Source organism: Athene cunicularia, assembly GCF_003259725.1.
Source record: "Athene cunicularia isolate RWA chromosome 4 unlocalized genomic scaffold, athCun1 chr4_part3, whole genome shotgun sequence".
In the NCBI taxonomy this organism is placed as follows: domain Eukaryota; kingdom Metazoa; phylum Chordata; class Aves; order Strigiformes; family Strigidae; genus Athene; species Athene cunicularia.
The window spans coordinates 3,973,427-3,986,275 of NW_020799100.1; the positions used below are offsets into that span (position 1 = coordinate 3,973,427).

Here is a 12,849-nt window from a genome sequence, read left to right on the forward strand (position 1 = left end):
TTTAAAAAAAACCAATTTCGTTTAATGCTCCAGTTGGCATCTGAAGAATTTGCAAGCCACCAAATCAAATTTTCTCAATGAAGGAGATCCTTAAAATAAACATTACTTTTGCTTTCATCATAAAGTGTAAAAACAAACCAAGGCAAAAGGGGTTAGTTAGGTAATGCAGCCCACTTGGATTTGGTTGAAAGGACAAGAAAGCTAAAAGGTAGGGGGGGGGGGGGGATAAGGCAGCTTATTTTAGAAAGCATTGCTTTACAGAAGTTGCTTATATCTTTCTCAGTATTCTACCTTGGTCTTTAGGTGATTTTGAAAAAATGTCAGTGAAAGAGAATGACATTATTTAATTTTAAAAGTCTTTTAGACAATTTATTTTTGCTTTAAATAGGATTTAAAAAAAAAAAAAATTAAATAGCAAACAGTAAGGACTTCCTTAGATGCTTTTTTTCCCCTCTATAGTTTTTCAGTTCAAGGTTTAGAGGCCTAAGACCCAAAAAAGGTAAAATACAAACACCCACATAAACCCCACTGTTCATGTGCCTGTGTGGTGGGCTTATCAGTCTTTCTCAATTTCCTGGCTGCTGTTTGTGAAATGTCTTACTGATCAGACTGCGATTAAAAGTTGTTTCTCAATAAGAAAGCTACCCTGAATTTTATTTTTAACCTGAAGGTAGTATCAGGCTGCAGGGAAGAAAGGCTGAGATGAGACTTCTTCCCCCTGTCTTTTCAGCAGGCAAAATGAAAAGGCAGAGCTTTGAGAGAGGAGAGAAGGCAATTTTCTTTCCTCATTCCCACAGTTAAAGAAATACATCTACTAGTTTTATTCATTGTTTTGGAACTTGATGTAAGAATAGAATTGTGTATGTAAGAGTGTATGAGATGGCTGTGAATCCATCAGCAATGAGCTGGTTTGTGTGGTCTTGTAATCTTCTATTGTTTTGAAACAGTGCTGTAGTTAGGTTAAATTGGTAGATTGTTGCCACCATGTGGCCATAATGTCAGGTAAAATTCAAGAGCAGAATTATTATTCGTACAGCCAAAAATAGATTGAAAAACTTTGTGTTGCATTTTAGGGACTGCCTAATGAACGGTGGCGAGTAACTTTTATTAATGAACATTACGGACTGTGTGACACATATCCATCACTCTTAGTAGTGCCATATAATGCAACAGATGATGATCTCAAGAAAGTTGCTGCCTTTAGGTCCCGAAATAGAATTCCGGTGAGTATTATGTGATGAAAGTTACCTTATAGTGTAGCTATAAGTTTTAAATATGCATCTAAACAACTTTTTGATGAGCATGACACAAAGGATGCTTTTTTCGGAAATGGTTACAGCAAAATAGTTTTGATTGGCTGGCGGTTTTTACTGCTTGAAACTCGTGTCTTCGCCAAGGCACATTTCCATTTTTCCCTCACAACAATCACCCATTCCAGCTTTGTTGGTTTTAGCTTGACTTTTCTAGTAACAACTGCCAGTATTGCAGATTCCCTTTTCTTAATGAAGTATGAGCCTTAGACTGCCATCTGTACTAATTTGTTGACTATTGTTGGATGCACATAAAATGTGATATCAAATGTTATCCTCCCGTAAGCAAACTACATAGCATTTAAACATAGTTCCAATGGTCAGTCCTAAAATAAGACCTCATGCATAGTCTCTGCAGTCAATTATTGGTCTTTTTAGTTTTTTTAATTGGGCTGTGGAATTGAAGATAAACCCATTTGACTTTTTGGGTATATTTCTCTAACTAAAATTCTTTGAGGTAGGAGAATTTTTATGTATCAACTCTTTACAGCACTATAGAAAATACTAATTTCTATCACAATATGATCTGTTCTAACTAATATTTCAATTTGGCAAACTCAGAAGAAGTGCTAGACTCTTAGCCAGTATCAGAAAGCTGCCTTGAATCTCCGTTAATTTCCAACAGATGTGAAACTCAGTATGATAAATATTTATTAGATATGGTATTTACTGACAGGCTAGGCCTATAATTATAAATTTACTCTCTCTGCATGTACATGTATGTATATATATAACATATAATGTGTACAAAATATCTGAAACATACAGTGTGTGCAGATAGTTTATAACCCAGCTGTATCTTCTCTGTCATCTCAGAATTCATGACAGGGCTTTTATATGCCTGTACAGTGAAAGTAATTTCCGTGGTAATAGTAATTCTGTTCTTGTCAGGAAATAACCAATCATACTGACCCCCACACACACTACAGGTCTCGTTTCTAGATATACAACTAAAGGTTGTATTTCAAGAGTGAATACTTTCTGAGGATTTTTTTTTTAAACTCTGGTTGTCTTTGTAACCCACAACTTTCAGACTGGGTAAGAATACTGCTTCTTAATATTCTTCAACGATGAAGCTGGAGTTTTTGCCTGCTTCTTGGGCTGCTTATCTTTAATCTCTTGCACTGCAGTCTGTTCCCTGGGCAGCTCACTATCTCTTGTTTGTGGAAGTCCCTGCTGGCTCAGAACAAGAGAGCCAGCATGCACTTTGCCGCAATGCCTTCCTTTGTAAAGAGGACTGAGGAACAAAATGTACTTTAAAGAGAAGGGGAAACATTCAAGATACTGTAGAAAGGTTGACCTTTCCTTCCTTATCAAAAAAAAGGGAAAAGTTCTTGTAGAACTGGAGCATCTTAGTCACCATTTCTACAAGGAGTTCATTCTTCCGAATTGTTTCTTAGTTTCAGCAGGCATTTCTATGTTTATTTCCAGTTTGCTTTTCAGAATTATTTGTGCAACCTAAGAGTTGTAGGAAAATATTAAAATGTAGAGGATTATATAGTTAAGTATAATTTCAATAAGAGTTAAATATGTAAGAGAATGAGCTCTTTAAAAGATAGTTATTATTAAATTTTATGAGACTAAAGTGGAAGTAGTTGAGATGTGAAGAAATAAAATTAAAAATGTTAGTTTTCATATTAAAGAATGCAACTTTAAAATTTAAGTTATGATTTTTAAAATAAAACGTATTTCTTCTAATGTGTTTTGGACATGTGACTAGGTTCTGTCATGGATTCATCCAGAGACTCAAGCTGTTATTATGCGCTGCAGTCAACCCCTTGTTGGAATGAGTGGCAAGCGGAATAAAGATGATGAAAGATATCTTGATATCATCAGGGAGGCTAATGGGCAAATCTCAAAACTGACCATCTATGACGCTAGACCCAATGTCAATGCAGTTGCAAACAAGGTAAACAGATGCTTTATAGTCTTATTTGTGAAGGGGGGTGGGGAGGAGAATTAGTCTGAAGTTTTCTGAGAGGAGGTTTTTGGGAACAGTAGTAACCTTAATGTAGATAAATTTACATATTAATTATATATTTACATAATAAATATTGAGGCTCAAGGACATGAATGCCTAACCCGGGTAGTAAGCAGGGTTTCAGGACCATACATGGATTTCCAGACACGCTTTACCCTGTCTGCTATCAGTCAAGCACAGATCTTAGTGTGGGACTGCAATCAGCTATGACTATGCTCTGCATTGTGAGGTAGGTGTAGGCTGAGCTGCAGAGCATGTCCTCTGTTGGAATGACATGCCACCTCTGTGCAAGCCACAGCTCTGCTTCATATTCTCTGGGAAAGTCTATCCTGGAAAGGCCATGTGCATAAAGCCAAGCCCACTGATAGGGCTTGAACTTTTGTCTGGTTCTTTCTGACCGTTACATGAACCATTTCAGACCTATTGAGGCATCCAGCAAATAAAGAGAACATGATGAATAAGTTAACTTGGGGCTCACACTCTGTACAGCAGCATGGGTATGATCTTGCATACCTAGATACCTGTTCTTCCCTAGGTGCCTGTAGTCAGTAAGTGCAGTAACAGAAGTAGTGTTTCCATCTGACAAAGTGACCATTTCTTTGCGAATTTGTGCTCAAAGCCTAAATGGGATCAGAATCATAGAACAGCCCAGGTTGGAAGGGACCCAGAAAGATCATCTGGTTTAACCTTTCAAGAAGAAAAGGTGTCCCTGTGCCTCTCAGCCCCCCCACCCCCAACTCTGGTGAGGACCAGATTGTTCAGGCATACTTGAGTAATACCAGTCACAGTGTCAGTGTTGTGTTTGGCACAGAGCACAGCAGACATGGATGTGCTCCCTGTTTCTGTGAAAAGCCTGCTTAGGGGCAGGTGGTGAAGGACACAATTTTAATGCTTTGTTCATAGGAGAACATACCAACTTCACTCCCTCCATGTCTAGGATAGTCCTTTACCTGCTGAACTTCAAGCACAAACGGACATGATTTTCAGTACTTACTAGTGAAGTTGTGTGTCTGCACAGCAAAGAGCATGAGAGATACCAGCTCAAGGGGGTTTGAGATCTCAGTGAAACAATGTGTTTATCTGGGAGAGAAGAAAGTCTAGCTTCTGAGTAGTTTTTTTGCACAAAATGAACACTAATTTAGTGGAATGAATGCTAATTTAGTGGAAGTCTTCAGTGTTTGTGCTGAAAGTAATTTGAAATGATGAAACTTGTTTGCCTCTAGAAAGTTTATATGTAACAAATGTGAACTTGCTTCAGAATTCAAGAGGGACAATAATGTTAGTGTTTTGCTCTGTGCAACTTAAACGCATGCATCTGTACCTTTATAGCCCTCTTCTCTATAATAGAGAATATAATTTATTAAGCAAGAAATAGGGCTACTTTTTTGTTTTGTTTTGTGTAGCACACATTCTTTCAGAGACTCTATCCTGGGGGCTGTTTGGCTAGGTTTTAATCTGATGGTTTGTATTTTGAGGGTCTGCCTCAATTGCTTGCATTTTACTCTATGAATTGCATTATCCTCTGCAGACTGAATTTTTATGGGTGAACAAAACATGTAATCCTTTTGTTTGCATTGTGGGAGGAATGTCAGTTCTTACATTAACTTAATTTTTCTTCCCAGTTCTTAGACAAACTCAAATTTTTATCCCATGTGTTTCAAAGATGTATTACATCCACACTTCATACACACATACTTGCTGAAGTATGAAGCAGAGTTTTCAGCTTTTTTAAATGGTCTATGTGTTTACCCATGTTTTAATTAAGTCCTGATATATCTAAATACAAAATATTCAAATCATAGCAGTAAAAGCAGTAGGGTTCATTTCTGGATTGTACAGTGTGGATCAGCACTGAACAAAGTTTTCTTGAACAGCTGTGAAGATAAGTGTAAGCAAAATCCCAGGCTATGATATTTGTGCATTCCTGTGTTCTTTTTACATAGGTCAAGACCACACAGTCAGTAGGAGTTACAGCAACCCTGATGTTAAAATTACAATCATTCCTCACCAGGACTTCATAATACTCAAAGGAAAGAGAAAAAATACAATTATTGCTACTTTTAGCCCAGAGCCTGACAGCTCTGAATACCCCCACATCTGAGGAAGGAGATAGAGAACATAGAATAGAGATACTGTGCTACTATACAGAAACGTAGGTGGTTCTTATGGGAACTATATCGTAATTTAGATTGTTGTCTGATGTGTAGTTGGTGGCTGTAATGGCTTATAAAGGCAAAATTTATTTATCACAATTCATGGCATGGCATGTTTTTGCTGTCTGTAGGAACTGCTGCTATTTTGCAGTTACCTTTGGAAAATCTCATCACTGACACTGCGTCCAAAAATATGTGTGGTTTTCCCACTTCCTTTTGTGACCAGGCACATCCTCTGCTGTGGTAACGATTAAGTAACACCACAAGGAGAACAGACTTTCTACTTATGTGACTCTTTAATTTCTTAATGATCTAAATACATGTTTAGTCTTCAGCAATAAAATTTGATGTTAAAAAAGTTTAACGTTTTTCCTGATTTACTAGTTAGAGGCAAAATCTAAGATTCTTTAACTTAATTCTTAAATGAAACTTAGTTTATTCTGAACTGAGCTCTTAAATTTACTTGACCAAACATTTTATGATTTTTATCTATTTCAATATCAGTTCAATTTTAGTAGTAAATAACTAGGCAATTTCAAACACAGGAACGATCTTTTCTTTGGTAGCAAGTTTGCACTGGTAAACATGAGACTTGCTCTCTTGAATTAGTGGTGTAAAGAAGACAGATCCTTTTGACTGAATTTTTCTAATTGATACAGAAACAAAGAAATAAGCAATTTTATTTCCAAGAAGTGGTGATCTACTATGTTACAAGTAATTGCTGTTTTGTGTGCTGTACTTTACATTTTATTTTAACCTTAATAATCTGCCTGAGAAGTAAGTTGATTCCTTCTGTATTCAGAATCTTGAGTTTGTTTAATCCTTGGTGGGAAAGTGAACATAAATGAAGAAAAAAATACTGAATTTGTAATGTCAGTTGGCCAAGGAAAAGCTGTTTCCACCATGAATCTCGGAAGTAATGAGGAAGGTACAAAGGTTTTTTTTATTCTTAAAGCAGTCTGAGTCCTGACTGATGTGATGCTGGCCCATTGTCCCTCATCTGGCTAGTTCAATCCTATTTGAAGGTCTCCAGGCCCAACAGTACAAACAATTTTTTAGTGTTAATCTAAAATAATTAGTTTTCCCTTCTAGGGTTACTCCCTTGAGGTTTTGAAAGCAACTGGGCTCACTGGAGTAACTTGAATGTCTTTCTGGCCATGTGACATACTTAATACATTTTGTCTTTCTGGACAAAGGAAAGCCCCCACGTATTAATCTCCAGTATTTGCCCCTCCAAAGCTTGTATCTGAGACTGAAGTTCTAAAGAAGCAACTGAATATACTGCCCAACTACAACATAAAGTATAAACAAAATTCAGTCACTTCTTGCTCTGTTGAAAACCTGCTACAACAGCGTATATATGACTGAAGTTAATTTTAGGTCTCTTGTTTGTAGGCAACTGGGGGAGGATATGAAGGTGAAGATGCATATCCCAATGCAGAACTTTTCTTCTTGGACATTCATAATATTCATGTCATGCGGGAATCTTTGAAGAAGTTGAAGGACATTGTTTATCCTAATGTGGAAGAATCACACTGGTTGTCAAGTCTGGAATCAACTCATTGGTTAGAACATATAAAGGTAACTTCCTGCTGTTTGTTTGAAATAATGTTTGTCCAAATCTGTTGTATCAGACTTGGTTTCTTTGCTAGACTTTGAGATAGTCCTGATACGGAACACATGGAACTACTTGGAATACAGAAACAGCAGCACTGAGTGTTGACTTTTTGCCAACTAGTCTTAGAGTATGTTGTGAGGTATCATTACTAAGCAACAGTAGGTGAAACTCAACATTTATTGTCTGCCTCAAGTCAAATGTCAGTCTTTTAAAGAGGAGAGCATTATTAGTCTGATTGTCTTTACATGTGTGAGAACTGATTTATTTTCTAGCAGTACAGGACTTCAGATAACGGTCACTGAAGGATTAATAGTTACTTTAGTTGTCAGTATATATGTGACTATTTTTTGAATTATAGTTTTAAAAATATATCTTGTAAATTTATTTGTAAATTCTGTCATTTTCATCTTGTAGCACAAATAAAACACTTAAACTGGTAATTCACCAGTGTTCTTACTAGTTGACCTTTGAACTTTTTGCCTCAAAGTACAGCTGTGCAAAAGTATTTAGAATAAGGTGTAATGAATCTTACTTAATAAAATTTCCATTTTAATATGTAGAAAATAAGCACATTAGAAGGGTACAAGTTCCTTTTTCCAACAACTGAGATATTTCAGTAATTATTAAGTAAGAAGTTCAAAGAAAGAAACCAAATGAAACACAGAACTTTTAGAGAGTATATGCTATGGTAAATCCTTTCTTTAAAAAAGAAGCTTATGTTCTTTGGTTTATCAAGGTTACTGTTTTCTGCCCCATTTTTTAAGAATTTACTGTGAGATGAATTAGGTCTTACTAAGGGATTAGGGAACCAATCTGTTTCTCTTTCTATACAAGAAATTTAATTTATCTCCTAGAAAATTCTTTTCCAGTTAACTACTCCATTCTCTGTAATGGAAACAATATCAATTTAGATACTGTGTAGATACAAAGAAATCAATTTATTTTTGGAATGATAACACTAATCTCTGTTGGTTGGTGTCTGTTCCTCTTTGTTAGCTGGTCCTGACAGGAGCTATTCAAGTGGCAGACAAGGTGTCCTCAGGAAGGAGCTCCGTGGTGGTTCACTGCAGCGATGGCTGGGACCGGACAGCACAGCTGACATCGCTGGCCATGTTGATGCTAGACAGCTACTACAGAACAATTGAAGGCTTTGAAGTTCTGGTGCAAAAAGAGTGGATAAGCTTTGGACACAAATTTGCATCGGTAAGAGGAGATAATTGCAAGGACTAGGCAACATTAACATTCTAAAAAGCTTTTAATGTTGAACTACTCATTGTGTCAAGATTTGACAATTCATTATTTTGGAATTTTGATTTAAAACATTTCCAGGTAAATCTGAGCACAGGTTTTGGTTTTGGACTTGCTTAGTTAATATTTTTTTGCTTTCTCTAAGAACTGATACTTTGTCCTTTACACCCTTTTAAAAACACAGAATTGCTGGGGTTACTGTGGTTATTGAGCAAAGAAAATAAGAAGGTAGAAAAATTATGTTTAAACAAACTTTTCAGAAGATCAAACAAGACTGGAACATGAGCCTTTTTCCTCACCCTCACTTTGGACTGTTTTGAATATCATGAGATGCAGATGAATGAGTCTGGCCAATGTCTTTTAAGTGATGTTTTGAAAGCTTCTTCCCAGACTTGTCATAATAGCTCTCCAGAGGCTGTCACTGGTAATGCAGGCTCTAGTTCTGTTCAGTTGTCTTCTGGATGCTTAGAAGGTTAAGCAGAAATTGTCTATAGCAAGTCCTTAATATCCTACCTGTATATAATGCAAAGTCAAGGGTGTTTGTATTGGGAAACTTTTCAGAGTCTTAGTGGAACTTCTCTTAAATTTGGCAGCTAACCACTTAACCAGAAAATCTGTGAGGAACCTGGCAAAGCAGAATAGGTTGCCAGGGAGAGTGTGCTGGGATATATAAACATAAAACATAATTTGGAAGCTTTACAACAGCGTTATGTGTTGATGCTGAACCTTGTAATTCACAGTAAGAAGTTTCCGCACCTTCAGTAGAAGTTACTTGCACAGACAATTTGTCCCCAGTGGAACATTCTAAAACTACTACTTAATATTGCTAAAATTGGGAAAATGGCAATCTGGAAAAAATCAAGAAGTATACCTGTGTGTGTATTTCATGCCCACTTTACATTTGCAGAAGTGTCTCAGTCATTTGGAAATTCATGTATAGCTACTCAGCATGGATCACTTCACTATTTAAGTGTGCTTGTCTTTGATCGGACATTCTAAAGGTGCTTTGAGGCTTAGATTTGCATTTTGGTTGTTGGGAGTGATATCTGCTGTAGTCCATCTTTTTGTATACTTACCTGTAGTCTTCTAGTAGTGACATGTTATAAAGCTTTGAAGTATTCTGTCTTGGTACTGCCACAGGAAAACACTGGCTTGCCTTTTTATTCTCATATTTTACTTTGTATTTTTAAAAAACGTTATAGTCATGATGCAGATATAGTTAGGAAACTTGTAGCCTAGTGCATATGTTATGGTTTAACACAAAGCTTTAAAAGTGTTCTGTGTGTCCTTCACCATTATGAATAAATTCAACTGATCTATGATTCTTTTTATTAAGCCATCAATTTTAATTTGGGTAGTCAGAGGAGTTTGTTCTCTCTCGACAGACAACACTTTTCTCCTCTTAGCAAGGTAGGACTTTTAGATCCCTTCCAGATGACTAGCTCGGTCCCCTGGTTCATCTCTGACAATGTAGCAGCAACAAGGGTGATTTAAATAGCTTGCTTTTGCTTAAATTACTATTTTGGTTTCCCTTCTTGCTTGCTAAAGTAGCAATCTTTGGAAATGGTTGGCTCCTTTAGCCAACTGCTGTTTTCTGAGAGTACTGTATATGGTGATTTGATGGGTTGTTCAGTTTATAGTGAAGGGAGGTAGTCCTCCTCCAGAGTGTTCTGTAGAAGGGGTTGAGTCCCTGTCCCTAGAGGTATGTAAAAGACTGTAAAAGACATGTAAAAGACATGTAGATGCGGTGCTTAGGGACATGGTTTAGTGGTGGACTTGGCCATGTTAGGTTAATGGTTGGACTTGATAGTTAAAAAGAAGGACTTAAAGGTCTTTCCCAACCTAAATGTTTCTGTGGTAAAAGCTGATAATGCAAGCAGAAAATATTTTGATCATATATGCTCTGTTTCAGTTTGGTGTCATTACTTGATAGAACCATGAGTTTTAATATTGAAGACTAGGCACTTCAGTGCAGTTAGCATTTCCTGAACCTCATCTCTGCAACTATTGTTACACCTTCCCTCAGGTAGGGAGTTGGAGAAGAGTAGAGTGTTTCTTAACACTGGCTGGGTTAGAACAAGCTTCATGTTTTCATGTTACAGGGCTGCAGTTTGGATGTTTTAATAAGAAATAACTAAATAGTAGACTACTTAATAGTTCCTCTCTGTATTTTCTAATGAAGCTCACAGTAAGTTTCCTTGTTGAAAAGGAATTCCCTACCCCAGCTTTTCTGTGTATAGTGAACTTAGTACACTATCTGGATGATAAAATTGCTTGCTCTGTGGAATGATGTTCCAATAATGCATTCTAATATAAAAAATGAGACACAGACATAATTATAGATGGAAAATGCTCAGACATCCTAAAACTGCTAACCATAGTGAAAGTGGAAGGACTTTCACTCCTTACTGAACACATGTATGGCTGTTAACAGATACCACATATTTTAAGCTATGAAAACTGAAGGGCAAGGAGGCTGATTTGTTTGTCTTCCCTATAGTGCTTTTCTAGTCATTTGCTATTGTTGACTGAGTTCAGCTACAATGCCTCATCTTCAATTCTATTATTTTAAACTATCTTGCAAATCATTGTACAGAGGAGTGTACTGGTTTTATGATTTTTCACTTTCTTAAGACATTAAGCCTGCTATCTTATAGGCAGATAGACAACATTTTAGTTCAACATACACGCTCTTCTTTTGTCTCCTCCAGGCAAGTGTATTCCAGCAGAATTATGGAGTTAATAGAATCTCTTTTCCCTGAATCTCTTATCTGTTCTCAGCTATCAAATATGAAAAGGAATGAAACAACTTTTACCAAACCTACTTTTTGTCTATGGGGAGAATTCCTTTGATTGTTACGTTGGACTTCTCGGAATAAATGGCTCACCCAAACTTTAAAAATGTGTGTTAATTTTCCGTCAAGAACATGAACGTTTCTTTGAGCTCGCTCATGTTCACTGTCTACCCCAGGGTGAATCTTTAGGTTCAAGTGTGGAAGGAGAAGAGGAGAATCTCTGTGGATAGTTTGATCTAGGTTCTCCAGTGATTTAAATTATGAAAGAAGACAAAGTATATCATTTGGCTTTTAACAAACGTATAACTTAGATATAGTTCAAAATTGATTATTTGCAAAGTAATATTTGTATTGATTGTTTGCAAAGTAATATATGCTTTAACAGTTCAGATTGTTCAACAACTAGCAGGTTTTTGTAACAGGACCAATTATCACTTTGGAATTTTTCTCAGACACCTTTGGAACAACTTTACAGTATTTCTTTATATCTGAATCTCACATCCTTGGTTCAATAACTAAAACTAATAATTATTACAGAAGCATTAATATTCTAGTGCAAAATAAGAAATAATGCCTATTGGCCATAAATAGACTGTTTTGGTTAACAGGAGGCTGTATTGCTTCATTACAGAGAATAGGCCATGGTGATAAAAATCATGCTGATGCAGACCGATCGCCCATCTTTCTCCAGTTTATTGATTGTGTGTGGCAGATGTCCAAACAGGTATATGCTATATCATTCTTCAGAAGGTAACACTGCTAAGAGATGACTGAATTAAAAACCTAGATCTTTATTTAAGCAAAAAAGTATTTGAAGAGGACGGTATATACCCCTCTATACTGTAGTCAAAAAGGAGACTTTTAAACTGTACCATCTCTACCCAATTTCTAAAAGCGCTATAGCAGTTGTAGTTATGTTGCTTAACATGGCGTTGGCTATGCATGCAAGGCTGGTCTGTCTTGGATATGGGCTTCTCAGAAAGATATTGAGATGTAATCCGGCAGAATGCTTTTACAGGAATTGCATCCAACTCTCTTTAATAGGGTCAGTTGTTTCATTTTACCTATTTTTGTGAAGCTGTCCCTTGAACTACAGGGACAAATGTTTTGTCAAAGCTTGAAAAGGAAGCTTGGGAGCTGTTGAGTGCTGTGATTTAAATGTTGTATTTTCAATAAGTAATGAAACAAAGCAGCAAACTTAGTCTGTTTAGGGCCAAGGATTAGGAGCTAAACCCTTATTTTCTTGTGCTGGACTATAAAGAGTACACTGTGGATACCTTACTCTGTCTTCCTAGTAAAAATGTAACTGTAACCATTCTATATCTTATTCCTCTTCTTAGAAATTAAAGGTAATTAGAACATTTTGAGAAGAGTTCTTTTCAGTGACGAGATAAAGTTAAACACCTCATGTCATCTGAACACTTACTCTGCTATAAAGTATATGAAAGTTTTATCTTAAAAATTATTTGTAGATGTATTCAGGTTTCTAAACGCCATCTTCAGCCTCTTAACCAGGGCATGTGCATCTCTTTTCTTTGATGATGTAAAGAACGAATTTTTCTTTTCTGTTTTTAGTTTCCTACAGCCTTTGAATTCAACGAGCAGTTCTTGATTACAATCCTGGATCACTTGTACAGCTGCCGCTTTGGTACTTTCTTGTATAACAGTGAGTCCCTTAGAGAAAAAGAGGTTAGTCAAACCACTGATTATTTAATTGTATTGCTGTGTTGACTCTAGATGATTA

General features: G+C 36.5%; 1 protein-coding gene across 3 annotated transcripts in view; it reads left to right on the forward strand.

Annotated features, from left to right (window-relative positions):
• Nucleotides 1–12,849, forward strand: part of MTM1 (myotubularin 1) — a 46,528-nt gene that overhangs the window by 25,476 nt on the left and 8,203 nt on the right. For all 3 annotated transcript variants that reach the window (XM_026848657.1, XM_026848655.1, XM_026848656.1), the window contains exons 8-13: nt 1,074–1,223; nt 3,031–3,219; nt 6,840–7,025; nt 8,059–8,265; nt 11,737–11,829; nt 12,681–12,794. In XM_026848657.1, coding sequence (XP_026704458.1) covers nt 1,074–1,223; nt 3,031–3,219; nt 6,840–7,025; nt 8,059–8,265; nt 11,737–11,829; nt 12,681–12,794 — 939 coding nt within the window. The remainder of the gene's footprint in view (nt 1–1,073; nt 1,224–3,030; nt 3,220–6,839; nt 7,026–8,058; nt 8,266–11,736; nt 11,830–12,680; nt 12,795–12,849) is intronic.